The sequence below is a fragment of the Thunnus maccoyii genome, chromosome 8, assembly GCF_910596095.1.
Source record: "Thunnus maccoyii chromosome 8, fThuMac1.1, whole genome shotgun sequence".
Taxonomy (NCBI): domain Eukaryota; kingdom Metazoa; phylum Chordata; class Actinopteri; order Scombriformes; family Scombridae; genus Thunnus; species Thunnus maccoyii.
This window is the reverse complement of record NC_056540.1, coordinates 8,654,891-8,669,631: the sequence shown is the minus strand read 5'-3', so window position 1 is coordinate 8,669,631 and position 14,741 is coordinate 8,654,891. Positions and strand designations below refer to the sequence as shown.

Here is a 14,741-nt window from a genome sequence, read left to right as displayed (position 1 = left end):
CTGCTCCTCACTCCCCCTCTCCCACCCCACCTTACCCGAGTTGACCTCTTTGTACACACACATAGACACACACACACACACACACACACACACACATGCACGCACAACTGTAAACCCATGTCACCCCCACCACTACCACCACCTTTTCTTTATTCACAAAGTGGAGGTTCTGGACCAGGTATTTAAGCAATTTATTTTTCTTAGTTCAACCTGTGTTTTTATCCCCCCCTCTCCCCCCCACCCATAACTCTTTAGGTTGCTTTTTTTTTTCTTTTCTTTTTTTGTTTTTTGCTATTGTTAAATTAGAGGCTAACATCTTAAATGGCTATGGGACTGGCTTGGGCTCTGGGTGCGAGGAGAACCCACTCTTCTTGCACAAAACCTCTGTATATTGAATTACCTGAGAGGCTCGTTGAGCTTTGTGTGTTGATTAAACTGTGTAATAAAAACCCATGACTCCTGTGTTGACTCATTCTCAGCCCCTTTTGGACGACATGCAGAGGTAGGACAGGGACATTTTATAGCCAGGTCAAATTCACGGCCCACTTCTACAGAACCTCCGACAGAAGAATACCTGCCAGTACCGCACTGGATCACTGTTATCTTATGGTTAGATTGCTACTATCCAAATCTGTGTGGTTATTTCTGGGAATTTCTGATTAAGTAAAACAAGACTAACATTTATTGACGTGGTTTAAAAATTTCCCCAGAATAAATATCTTAAAGTGGGTGGGGGATGTAGTCACTATCACTTATTCCGTTAGTGGGAACCTGAACTTAAAAGTACAATAATGGATTCACAGAACAATAAAACTGCATCAATGTGCATCTTCTTATATCTTCAGACTTCACTCATGTCGCAGTACTTCCAAGTGCAGTGAAGTCGCTTTGTCGCCCTCTAGTGGTGCTTTTAAATATTTATCTTAAGTGCAATAAATTCTAATTGATCGCGATTCTGTGTTTATATTGATGAAAATAGAATCATATATTTGTCTTATAAGCTATTAGAGTTTACCCAGAGATGGTTATCATGGTTCAGTAAAGCATGAATTTATTCAGAAGGAAAGCTATTCCTGAAAGGCAGAAGGGAATCACCAAAGATCGCAGCCGTCAAGATAGTTCTCCTTCCTCTACAGCCTTCCTCTCTGTGCTACGTACACGTCAAATGGGCTGGATGGAAGAGACGATTCCCGAGTGTTTACATCATCCAGAGGATCGGATGATTACATATTTGGTGGTGTGAGGATTAGAATACTTGACCGACAGCCTTTGGCTGATGTGGAGCATCTGTATTTGTTAGATTTTTAGGCACTTCTGTACTATTAAGTGCCAATTCAGAAATATAGGAGCTTTTAGGAAAATCCGAGTTTCCCAGTTGTAATAATGACCGATGTTCTCTTGAACATTATTCACAAGTCGAGAGACTGGTTGTTACGATAAATCCGAAATGACATGAACGCAGAATAACTATCTCTAATTCTACTACTGCTGTTCCCAAATCATTGTCAAGACATTAACTTCCACGTTCAAAAGTTAGTATATTCAGTCCTATGCGGATATATTTATGTTAATGAGCCCTTCATAAATAATCCCAAACTATTTCACCACAGTGTGCAATTGTTTTCACTGTTTTGATCTATTTGACTCTGTATCTCGACATCATAGCAAAAGATAAAATCTCAATGATTTTTGAGGCTTAAATGAAGGTTTGAATGAATGAAGGTTAACGTGTCTTCTTCCCTTTGTAATAAACATCTAACGAAAGAAACTAATGCATCATATATACGGAAATCAGTGTTTTAAACGGCCCCAAAGCGAAGTAGGTTTTAGTTGCGGAGTGAATGCTCTCGCATTGTTAGAACATCACTCTCCGTCCTCGGCTATGATTGGTTGTTGCACAGTGACGTAAGCAGACCGAACAGACGGAGTTCTACCGGAGCTAACGGAGTGCGGTAAGACTCCTCGGTTGACCTTGCTGCTGAGAGCTGACTACAAATAACACACCGTCCAGCGAAAACATGACAGCCCCGAGTTTACCTGCTATACCCGCATTACCCACCCCGGGAATCAGGTTGTCAAAAGGTAAAGTATTAACGCCAGCTAATAGCATGCTAGCTTGTAATGAATCTTTTCGTTTGCCGCTCAACGTAAACATAACAGCGATGAACGTCACTGGCAAACATGTTTGTATGGCTACAGCACGGTGTATGGAGACTACAGCTAAATTCAGTGCTCTTACCTTTAAATTATCAGTAATTTAAGAATCAAACTAACTTTTTTGCTGCAGTATCACTAATCTAACCGCTCCTCCGCTGGCTAACAGACACCTAGCTGGCAGTGAGTTGTGTAAAATACAGCCACAGGTTGTGTTACCAACTTTAGACGGTCACTCAGTTTTGGCCCATGAGCTCAAGCCATACTTGGAGGTGATCCCAACATCCACGGCAGGAGTATCTGAATGTTTGGTGGCAGCTAATCACTGAACTTGCTGAGCCAGACTGGCAGCAAGGGCCCCATTTCCCTCCTCATGTCTCTGCATCATGTGATGCTGAATAATCCTACTCACCGCTTCGACAAAATACTGGAGAATTCACAATCCCTGGTTGAAATGCAAAGCCACAGCACATAACCCTCAAGTTGTCAGCTTTCTCTGAAGCTGAGTCCATCCCCAGATGATGCAACAGGACGGAGCAGGAGGAAGAGAGGCTGATTTTCGTCTGAAGGATGTTAAATCATCCTCTGAACTGGCTGTGAGACCTTTTAAAAGCATTGATCATTTTGTTACTGCTTGACTGGTTTAAGGCGAAAATGCCCTTTTAAATAAAAAAAAAATCACTCTTTAGTTAAAAGGTTCAAGTGTTTTCCTCCTCTCCAGATGATGATAAGTACAATCATAAAAACACAATAACCTTGTCTAACAGTTGATATCACAAATAGAGTCTATGTAACACTATGAATGGATTTCCCTTTCAGTGTTACAACAGAACATAATAGTGCAGCAAATCCAGGATCTTTAGACATTTTAAAGAGGCTTAAAGGCAAAGAGTTAGTAGAAACATGTGGAAAACCGTTCTTAGTGATTAAAATCTTACATTCAGATAGTACTGAACGGTCAGTTGGGTACCATAAACGCCTGCAAGTTACTCAATATACACAGTTTCCTGTTTATTAGGTACAGTCTTTTGCAATCCAGTGTAACAGGCCTACAATGAATCATGTGTTTGTTCAATGTCAACGTCTTCATCCAGACACTCACTTATTCATATCACACACTTATTTTTATCATCACAAAAGCTCATTTATTCTCTGAGCACACACACACAAATATCAACCTCCAGTCCTTGTTAAGGTGGTAACTAAATGTTTTGTAACTTGTATGACACGATGGACTTTGTCCTTTAGTTTCTGGCTTTAGGACAGAACGGTTCATGTTGACTCAATTGTTCATCAGGATCATATAAAAGAAGAACAATCCGATTTCTACTGGACTCGATGAGCTTGTAAAGCATACTCAAGGCTTGTTATGTGAATTGTTTGCTAAAAAGATGATTAGCAGAAAACAAAAACATCTATAGCTTCCACCTCTTTATGTTTCTATTGATGTCTCATTAGAGAAGCTGCGTCTCTCAGGGTTTTCCCTGCATCTTAAAATCCTGGGCGATCTGCCTGACTCCTGTTTGGAGCTTACCTCTAAGTGAATTTAAATTTGCTCAGAAAATTCATAAGCCTGTTTTAAGAGAACCCAAAGTGGACTGTAATGCCACGAAGCTGTTTACCGATAGAGGAGTGTTTTGGCCACAAATCCAAATTACGTCAGTGTCGACGCGAGTCAATCAAGGTGACTGATAAAGTTTTTCTGTTCACATAAAACAAAACAAAACACTGAGGTCACCTGAGGTCTCTGTCACGTGTCTTTACACAACAAAAGCAGCTGAGGGTCTGGGTGTCCTTTAAAAAAAATGATCACACGGGGTCACAAAGGTGCATTTACACCAACTATTAACTAAGATCTTCACATGACAGTGAGGTGTTCATTCAACCCTAGTTAGTTTTCTTAACCCTTACCTACATTTCATAATACACACATAAACACTTAACTTTACTACATTTTTCTCTCTCCAGAGCATTTGGTGGTTGCAGTGCCAGTGGCAGTGGTTGCAGCTGTAGGAGGTTTTCTAGTCAGCCATTACCTGAGTGGGAGAGGCTGCAAGAAGGCCCAGGTGAACACATCCGTCAGCAAAGACAGTCCCAAAGTGGTGCACAGCTTTGACATGGAGGACATCGGCACCAAAGCTGTGTACTGCCGCTGCTGGAAGTCAAAGAAGGTTAGTTTACTCTTTGAATACCTGCCAGTCATTTCTCTTATTGGGTTGTCTAAGTCAAAAAAAAATCAACCAGTGAGGTTTCCAGAACATGATTAAAGGTCTGTTATGCTTTCACACATGTTGCACTTTTGGGGTAGTCATTGATGTCACAGCCAGGTGTTCTAACCTTTGACTGCACATGGACATCTCCAGCTTAGATTCCAGACATGCAACATGCAAAGTTTCAACCCAGAGTATCAGCTACTGACAGCGTGTGGGGCCCTATGAAATAAATTTTGAACTTTTTTCCAGATTTCAATTTATTTTTTCCCCGAATTCTGTGTTTTCCATTTCAATTGTCCTGAATTCTGTGATATATACGATTTAAGCACATTGTGTCATCAGAAAGAGTGTCTAGTTTGCTCTGTTCATTCAGCTTAGACGCCGTGAGAGAACGTTTATAATGGCAGGAAAACCCAGATTTTTTTCCTAATTGTATCCACATTTTGGCAAACGTTTTACAGTTGATTCTGCAATTCCGGTCGTGTTTTCCACAACGCGGGCCCCGCGCGTGCTGTCGGCAGTGTTCGATTAAGTACCACTGCAGGGGCAAATTGAACACTTAGAGACATCTGAATTTAACTGAGCGGCCAGTAATTGCCTTGTGTGGAGGTCATATTTTAAAATTATAGACCTCACTCTGAAATGGACCCGAGTGGCACTTTATGTCCTCATGAGGGAGAGAACTCATTTGCATAACCAAGATCCACAATTTGCTTTCATGGACATATAATAAACACAAGGACAGTGTAACTCTTGGTTTACCTCTGCAACGTTGAATGTTTTGATCATTTATAGTCAGTGGGTGTATTTATCATAAAGATGGTTCATTGTTTGTGTGGAGGCTGTTATCATGTCTTATTTCCTACTATTTGTGATATTTAAATTGTGATTTCCTCGCAGCGGTTTCTCTTATCAAAGAACAAAACTCTTGAAGTTCTTGGACTTTTGTTTTCCTCTTAACATTGTGTGTCCTCCTTGCAGTTCCCTTACTGCGACGGTGCCCACACCAAACACAACGAGGAAACCGGGGACAATGTCGGACCGCTCATCATCAAAAAGAGGGACGCTTAAGCCAACCAATCAGAAAAGCGCGCCCTCCCTTGACCTCCCCTCCACCCGGCCCCAGTTTGTCCAGCCAGTTATCCTCATTACAGTGCACACTGATGGTTACGGTACGACACAGTATTCTTCATAGACCAGAATAGAAACTGAATTTTTCATTTCATACATTCCCACACTGTTCCTACACAAACCCACATGACTTTGAAATCAAAGGTCATGTGCGAAGAGATAATAAAGGGACTTTGACAATCAATACAGTCAGACATCGGGGTATTACGACTGCGCAGTCGCTTTTTGACCCACTTAACACGAAGGTCAAAACGGCACTGCACAGGCGTCACACCTTCACGTCTGGCGTCCCTTTCTCTCTCCGCTCCTCCAGGTGTGGAGCAGGTGTTTGGAACACGAGGAGTACGGCAGATCTTTGCCTCAGTCCGGTTTTTGCATCCGAATGCAGCGCCTTACATTAAAATCAGAAGTCAGAACACACACACACACAACCCATATGAATGTTACATGTCATGATTTTTGCACCAAGAGCTGCTTAGTCAGAGGTAGAAGTCATGTTTGTGTTTAATGAAATAAAAATCTATCTTGAGAACTGTTGAAACACTATCTGCTGTCTGTAACCAGTTACTGTCTTTCTGAGGAAACTGTTGTATTTAATCTGTAAAGTGTTGGGAATTCTGCTTATAAAGGATATATTTTGCTTTTTCATCAGATTTATTTTCTACTGGCTGCCGTGTGTCTGACTTGATGATTCATTGTTCTGTATATTGTGAATAAAACTTATCGAGTGATCTGATTCGCCGGCCTTGTGTATTTATTTTTCAGGAAGCTGTTCTCGCTGCAGGGCCAGAAGCCAAACTCTACATTTGTTTGTGTTTTAACCTCCAGATCTAATGCAGTCCACTTAACCACTTCACTTCTGTCAGCTGCGAGGTAGAGCAGCGTGCTCATGGATTAACGGTGGATAGAGATAATGAGTAAACAGCCCTGTAGGGTAACTGCAGTGTGTTTGTGTGTGTGTGAAGCCTCGGCTAAGTACAGGGCCGCATTTTACCTTCAGGCAAGGTAGGCAGCTGCCTGGGGCCCCCAAGTATAAGGCCCCCAAACACCTATAGATTTATTATGATTAGATATGAAAGATAATATGTCATGTTACTATTCTAACTCATTGGGCGGATGTGGATCAGGAAGTAGAGCAGCTTGCCGCTAATCATTGCTGGCTCCTGCGGTCCGCATGTCGAAGATACTGAACCCCAAATTCCTCCCAGAGGCTGTGCCATCAGTGTGTGTGTGTGTGTGTGTGTGAATGGGTGAGCATAGAAACATGGTGGAGCGCTGTACGGCAGCCTCTGCCATCAGTTCATGAACGTGTGTGTGTGAATGGGTGAGGGTGTAAAGTGACGTTGTGTAAAATGGGTGTAAAGTGCTTTGAGTGGTCGATAAGACTAGAAAGGTGCTATATGAATGCAGTCCATTAACCATTTACCATTGTTCCATGAAATAAGTGACAAAAGGCCCCCAAAATATGCAACTGTGTACTTCTACTTCAGAGGAAAACAATGTACTACATTTACCTGACAGATAAATATTACTGGTTATGCTGCACATTCAGATTTCACTCACAAAATACCACAAATAAAATATGATGCATTATTATTGATTAAACTATCCAGCATTATATAAACTAGTTGGACTCCACTTGTAAAGTAAATTGAAGTGCATTGAGCTGATAATACCTGCCTTTCACTCTTCACTTTTAAGTAAAAATGTGAATGCAGGACCTTTACTTTAACCAGACTTTTACAGTATTCATTCTGTGTTGTATTAATAGTTTCACTGAAGAAGTTTTGAGACATTTCCCACTTAGAGAAACAGTGAAAACAAAGCAAGACAGTTTGCCTGTGGCCCCCAAATCACTGAATCCGGCCCTGGCTGGAGGTGAAGGGGGCCTCCGCCGTGCTGCAGTGTCCACCAGCACCAGTGGCCATTTTAAGATGTGGCAGTATTAGTGGTGACCACTAGACGACGCTGTGTTTGCACGGATAGTCCTGGCCAAGACAGTGTACGCGAGTACACGGTGGGCCCCTGCTCCCATAGTGACACGCACGCACACATACACACGCACGAGGTATCTGGCTGCGTGCCAGATGCAACGGAGGACTCTCACAAGAGGTGGAGTGGACTCCAGCATCCCTGTGTGAGGAGTCACCTTAAACAGACAGCTCAACAGTGTGCTAATACACACACAGGAGGACAATACTGAGTGGAAAGACTTTCATTAACATGTGTTTATAATAAACTGGAGCAAGACTGTGTCTGTTCTGTGAGTATGTTTGATGGATCAGTAAACGTTTATTGTTTTTAAATTGTTTAATTGTTCATTTTTGTTGTTTTTAAACGTAAGCTTCTTCATGATGTTGACTATATGTGACACCAACATATGTAGTTTAGCGGTTATAACGCAGGAATAAACGTGTAAGTGTCATTGACAGGTTTATTATATCCACAACTGTCACTTTCTGCTGCTGTAATGTTTGTTTACTTTAATGTCACATTAAAAACATGACATTTTTTTGACTTTAATGCACTTCCAGTCCCATCATCACTAATTTGCTAATCAACTCAGACCACTTATGCTCAGATTTTTTCCATTTAAATTAATTACACATCACATTACTCCACTGCCACTAGACCCCTCCTCCTTAACACATACATATCCTACATTTACATATGTGTAACTGCTGTCATTGACTGCATTCATGAATGAATTAGGATCATTCACACGGCCTTAGTGGCAGTTTATTGAGATTGACTCTAATGAGCACTGCTGTAAATTTAGCCTGTTGTAATAAATAATGAATGTGCTAACAGAGACACATCAGGGCTTTACATTATCCGGGGAGACACTGGACTTTATCATATTCTGCTCATTTTTAAAACTATAATATTAATTTAATCATATAATTTTGCTGTAAAATATGTTAAGAAGCCTCCATTATTTATATTAATTATATAACATTAGGTTAATTGGTGTTCCTTTAGAATAATTGACACCTAACGCCTATGCTCATTGACTGTGTGTGTGTGTGTGTGTGTGTTGTGAATGAGTGTGTGTGTATGTGTGTGTGTGTGCTGGATATGTAATGTCTGCTTTAAATGCTCCAGTGTTCAGACTGTCAGCTGTCTGTGCATGTTGGACTGTTGCTGTGGACATTACGGGGTCGCTCTGACCACGGTTTCGGCTGCAGAGTCCACTTCGCATTTTGAGCGACGCCCCCAAATTCCGTGCAGAGTGTTTGCAGACCCTCCGGGACGGAGAGGTGGAGGAGGAATCGGCAGCTCCGCCGTCCATATACACTACAATCACCACGCCATTAGTTCATGACTTCATCATATCTTTGACAGGAGAGTTTGGACGGATTTTAGAAGGTAAGAGGAGACATTTTCCCGATACTTCCTGATTGATTTTCGCTGTTTTTGTTTGGTCGCCTTTTCCTGCGCGCAGCGCCGTGTCGCAGCGACCACTCGGACTGTGGTCAGCTCGCCGTGGCGTCGGCCGAGCACCGTCTTCTTAGGTAACCTTAATTACGGTCAAATGATCGATCGGGCCCCCTGATCGACCCGTCAAATGGTTTACACACTTGTCATGTAAAAAACGTATATGTCCCGTGTTTAATCGCCAGAATAGTTCTTCTACAAATGTGGACACGGAATATAGCCTGGTCTTTTTTTATCCACAGCAACCGCATCGTTGCGCACCTCGCTCCTCGTCGCCGATACCAGACAAAAGACAGCCTGTTTTTTTTACGCTTCACTATTTAGTCTTTCTTTCTTCCAGAGCTTAAGCTTTGGCTGGCACACATAACAGCAGTCGTCAAAATGTATTTGAAAAGCGCGCTCCACATTTGACCTGCGCATATGCGCATATCTTTGCATATTGTTGTCGCTCTGTTATTGATTGCATTGATATACCGTGAAATTCTTAAAGGGATACTGCCTCCTGTATGCGGAAATCATTGGCAAAGCATGCACTGTGTCTCATACATGAGCCTGTTCATCTCTGTTCAGGGAGTTTTGTTTTTCTAAACATATCTACATATATGTTAGATTTCTCTTTTTTTCTTTACACTGATTCTTTGACACTGTGTTTAGTGCCTGTGGTTGAGAAATATCTTCCAGTCTCATCTCCTCTGTTTACTCTCCCTCTGTTTTCGTCTCTCCAACATTTCTATTCTTAACCTTCCTCTCTTCATCCCCTATTCATTTCTAGCTCTCCAGGACTGTGAGGCTGCTGCAGAGAATGGGAATAGGGACACAGGCCAAGGCTTGCCATTTTGGCTGAAGTAACAGCAGGACGGTTGTCAACCCCGCATCGGCTTCAATCCCCTTTTCCCTCACCTCTCCTCCCACACACACACACAAACACACACTCTCACAAGGACAGACACTCCCACACACAGCCACTGCTATGTCCACCGCCGTAGACATCGCTGGCCCTTCCTCCCCAGATCAAGCCCACAGCAGCGCTAAAATCCCCAACGAGCCACTGAGACCCAGCCTTAAGCGCTCCAACCACCCCTACAGCCTCTCCCATTACATCTCCACCCCTTCCCCAGCCGTGGACGTCAAAAGCCTGATCCAGCCCTCCCCGACCCAGCAGCGGGCAGCCCAGCCCGGGCACACTAAGCCTCGCCGGGCCCCCTCCTGGCCTGACATGTGGGAGTCGCCCAGCGGGCTCCACCTGGCCCATGCCGCAGAGCTGCTGATGCGCGCCGGGCTGCTGGCTCTGACCCCCGCCACCACAGAGCAGGCCGGCCTAGGTGCGCAGAGCAGCCCACCAGCTAAAAGGGAGGCTGCAGAAGCGAAGGGGGGGAAGGGAGATGGGGAAGGAAGCGGATCCGGGCCTGAGGAGGAGGAAGAGGACTCCCCTGGATGCGGGACTGACTTCCAACCCTTCTTGGGCGCCTGGTTCCCCTTCAGCCCCGCTCTGTTCCCCCTGGCAGGTTTCCAGATGGGGGGAGGCCATTGGAGGAGCGCAGCCATGGGAGCTGAGGGCATAGAGGGGCTGGTGGCCGAGGGCTACTCTCCTGGTTCTCTAGGCGGGGGCAGCGGAGGGAGGAGGAAGAGGAAGAGGTGCGGCGAGTGCGTACCGTGTCGGCGTCAGACGAACTGCGAACAGTGCAGCAGCTGCCGCAATCGCAAGAGGGGACACCAGATCTGTAAATACAGGAAGTGCGAGGAGCTGAAGAGGAAGCCAGGAGGTCCTGGGTTTGAGAGCAGAGTGTCTGCGTTTGATCTAAGGGGGTCCGACTTTACTTTGGGTCTGGCACAGGAGAGAAGCAACGGAGCCTTGGATGGATAGTAATGTTTGTGGTGGCAGCATTTGTCAGAGGATCCTGGTTGGATGATTGTTGAGGGGCTGCAGTTTAAAAACACACGGGACACCATGTTAACACGCTCGGACTGTGGTTCAAAGATCTTCAGATCTTGTGTTTAGCGCGGAGCTGCAGCTCCATTTCAGAATGTTCACACTCGTTCCCATCCTTTCTTTTGACAATCAGTGAATTGGAGAGGAGAGAAAGAAGGATACCAATGTGTGTCAATATTTAGATGATGACAAAAATGCTGTAAATAGACTGTAAATATCTGGAAAACATTATGTCTTTTTTTACATCCCTTTCCAGTTTGGATGTATTGTGTTTCAACATTTAAAGAAGGAGCCAAATGTTTTGTTTCTAATGGGGAGTTTTGATTCTGTTGTTCTGACGTCACTGCATCAGTAAGAAATGAATGAGTTCAGCTTAGGCTAAATTATTTCATGTGCAACTTGTACTGTCTGTTTGCCCTTTTGAAATAAAAGAAATTGGCCATGTGCACTTGTCTACAGGCTGGGTTTATACTACGTGTGTGTGCGTCTTCATATTTAATTGGATGTATGTGTCTGTTTGCCACCGTGTTTCAGCTTGTACACGCGCGCACACGTGTGTTCATGTGTTTGTGTGTGAGGTTGTGTGGATTATGAGTCACCTAATGGTGTGGCTGAGAGCCTTATCGCAACCCCACAGACACACAAACACACCTACACGCTGCTTTGGCAAGTCCAGTGCATGCACTCAAACACACCTAACCTGACATGCACACATAATCACAGATACTCTCTCCTCTATTCACACACTGATGCAATTTCTCCTTTATTCACAAGTATAGATCATATACACGCACACACACAAACACACACATAATAAACCAAATGCAGAGCCAGCTGGACTGAGGCTACAGGGTGGGTTTTTGCTTGTTGCCGTAACGATGGCTGATGTGATAAGACCTTCTTCCTCGGCGCCACACTCCAGGGGACCGCAGGGAAGACGTAACCATGGCAACGGCCGGCCCGAGGTGTCACGCTATAATTGGGCCACGGCTGCACTTCCTGTGCGCCTTCAGTCAGGGGGATCGCAGAGGGACTGTGTGTGTGTGCGTGTGTGTGTTTGTGTGTGTGTGTGTGTGCATCTGTGGGGGTGGGGGGGTTGTGTATGTGTGTGTGTGTGTGTGTGTGTGTTTGTCAGGCAGGGAGAGAGAGGGAGAGAGAGAAAGCGCAGCACGCCAGCCAACGCAGGACACTGCCAACTCATGGAGAAAAGCAGTGAGCTCCAACATCACGCTATTACAACGCTCCCACTGAATGAGAAACACACAGTCTTTTAGTAAAGTCCACAGTCTAGTGTTTCTTCATCTCCCAGACAAAGGGGGAATTTCAAATTCTTGGATCTGCAGCTTTTTTTTCTCCCCCTCTTCGGTGCCTTTCTAGTGATTTGGAGCTTAATCCCCCCTCCCTGTTCTCGTCACGCATGCACACACACACACACACACACACACACACACACACACACACACACACACACAGACACCGGAAATCTGTGTCACCCGCTGCCCAGCAGGTCCAGTGACTCCCTGAACGCCTGCAGTCTGGCTCCACTGGCCTGCAAGATGGCAGGAGAGAAAGGGAAGAGGAGGGGGGAGGTGGAGGGATTGAACAGAGGACGGAGGGGGTGGGGGGGTGGGGTGGTTGAGAGAGAGAGTTGGGGGAGTGGGGGAGGAGGAGGAAGAGGAGGAGGGGAGGGGAGGGGGGGTCGAAAGTGGATCCAGGGAGAGGGAGAGAAGGTGGAGGGGTGAAGGAGGGGTAGAAAGAGACGTGGTGAAGGGCAGAGAGGGAGAAGGGGGGTAAGAGAGAGTGGGTGAAACTGGGAGAGATGAAAAGCAGGCCACAGGGGGAGAAAAAAGAAAAACGGGAGAGATATGCAGGGAGGAGGACGGGGGAGATGGACAGCAGGGGATAAAGATAACGTGGGCCAAACAAAGAGAGGGGAGAGATGAGTGTGAGAGCCAGCGAACGGAGTGATGGAGGCCGATTGAAATGCAGCGAGACAGGGACGCAGGTAGACAGGGAGCGGGGGTTAATGACGGATGCATTGTCCAGATAGCCGGTGTGTGCCGTCACAGACCCCTGCGGAGCTTACATATGTTAGCACCAGCGGCCCTGCCCACTCTGGAGGAAAAACTCCTCTCACACTGCAGTGGAACAACCTGCCAGCCCAAGGCAACCTGCACTGGAGCTGGGCGGACCCTCACTCACGAGCCAGACCTTTGAAATTTTGGCCACTGCGTCTGCTTGGAGACACTGTGTCTCATTGTGAATGTTTTTTCCCCTCCATTGGCTGTATCCCCAGCGTTAGAAAATGTGTAACAGCTTTGCAGAAACAGCATCTTTCTGAGATCACTCCTCTGTTATCCATGTGTGTTCACTTTTATAAGGAGTCCACACACACATAACATGTCACTCCCAAACAGAAACACAAAGGTTTCTTACATCCTTGAAAAGCTCAGGCTCATCTGCCCTAAGGTTATATTTTGGTGACACTGGGGTCAAAGGGGACTCTTGACCTTTGACCCTCAAAGCTGTTAAAGGTGGATTCAAAATAGGCCAACTTCTATAAACAGCTTCATCCACCCCTGCTATCGTCTAACGCCGCCTATGAAAAACCGCTAAATAGCTTTAAAAGCAAACAGAAACTTATGTATTTCAGTCCCTGTGAAATTAAAGAATGACTATCACTCTCACCCAAACATAACCATAAAATCAGGTCCAAAAGAAATTAATTCTCAAAACATTCTCACACTTCAATCAACATCCTCGGGCAAGTTCACACAGTGTCCGTTTCTGAGGTAATGTGTACACAAAATTCTGTTAATCTTTAGCTTGCTGCTGATTTCAAAAAAAGGCACAGTGGTTCCAGGAAGTTAAGCAAAGCATGCTGATAAAGTCTGTCTGCCTGCCTGCAGTGATATTTCATCACAGCTTCTTTTTCACGCCACCTCGTGATGTGGAATTGATTGTTGCCATTGAGTATTGAGCTCGAAGTTGCTCGCACTCTTCAATTTGCATGATTCCCACAAGCGTTTCCTTTTTAACGGGGAGGTAAATCACGAACAGAGCTGCGATGTCGGTTACACAAGGTCTTTAACTGTGATTTTTATAGTGTGGTCTGTGATTATTAGTTGGAGCTGGAATTTAGGAGGTCCATTTGCCTCATAATCTGCGTATACTGATTCATAATGCAGGCTAGTTTACTATACGATAACTCTAACGTCATTTTAGAATCTATTTGAGGATATCTTCCAAGAAAGTTTACTGTGACGCTGAGCTAATCTGTTTTTTCTCATTGGATCTCTACTGATCTCAGTATAGCTGCTAATTCTAAATGGCTCCAATTATTATAAATTCAATCTGTGTTTGTTTACATGATAATTTCATTTTTCACAATTACCGTTTTGTAACAATAACAACAATAATAATGTTGTATTTATAACTACCAAAATGTATTTTCAACTGACCTATCCAAAAATGATGCTACATCTATTGAGTTTTGGTTTAGTTTCCAGGGATTAAAGGGGAACTCCACCAATTTTACACACAAAGGTCAGTTTACTGCTCATGAGTTTTTCCAATAGTGTCCGCTTCTGTCATCAGGGTTATCTCGAGACAATACATTTTTGTGGGCATGGAGTTTGAAAGACAAGACCATTAATTAGGAGAGTCTAACAAAAAGGTGTTATCAGTTGCATCGTGGGAAATGTAGGATCCAGTGTTTGGCCCAGACTCAGGACTCAAAGTCAGGATATCTCGGCTTCAGCCACATCAATTTTTACCATTCTTTTTTAAATCTGTCCCTCATGTTAGTATTGAACTTATGGAAGTGCAAAACTAAATCATTGTAGTGCCCCTTTAATTGTGGTTGGGTCATGTTG

General features: G+C 44.3%; 2 protein-coding genes across 2 annotated transcripts; both read left to right on the top strand.

Moving 5' to 3' along the window:
- The first annotated feature begins 1,894 nt into the window (after positions 1 to 1,894).
- Positions 1,895 to 6,234, top strand: zgc:110843 (uncharacterized protein LOC541492 homolog). Its single transcript, XM_042419438.1, has 3 exons — positions 1,895 to 2,082; positions 4,123 to 4,325; positions 5,349 to 6,234. Exons 1-3 carry the CDS (start codon positions 2,019 to 2,021, stop codon positions 5,436 to 5,438), a joined length of 357 nt encoding a protein of 118 aa, XP_042275372.1. The 5' UTR covers positions 1,895 to 2,018; the 3' UTR covers positions 5,439 to 6,234.
- Positions 6,235 to 8,645: 2,411 nt separating this feature from the next.
- Positions 8,646 to 11,312, top strand: cxxc5b (CXXC finger protein 5b). Its single transcript, XM_042419437.1, has 2 exons — positions 8,646 to 8,867; positions 9,709 to 11,312. The coding sequence occupies exon 2, from the start codon at positions 9,907 to 9,909 to the stop codon at positions 10,798 to 10,800; it is 894 nt and encodes a 297-aa protein (XP_042275371.1). The 5' UTR covers positions 8,646 to 8,867; positions 9,709 to 9,906; the 3' UTR covers positions 10,801 to 11,312.
- The last annotated feature ends 3,429 nt before the right edge of the window (positions 11,313 to 14,741 follow it).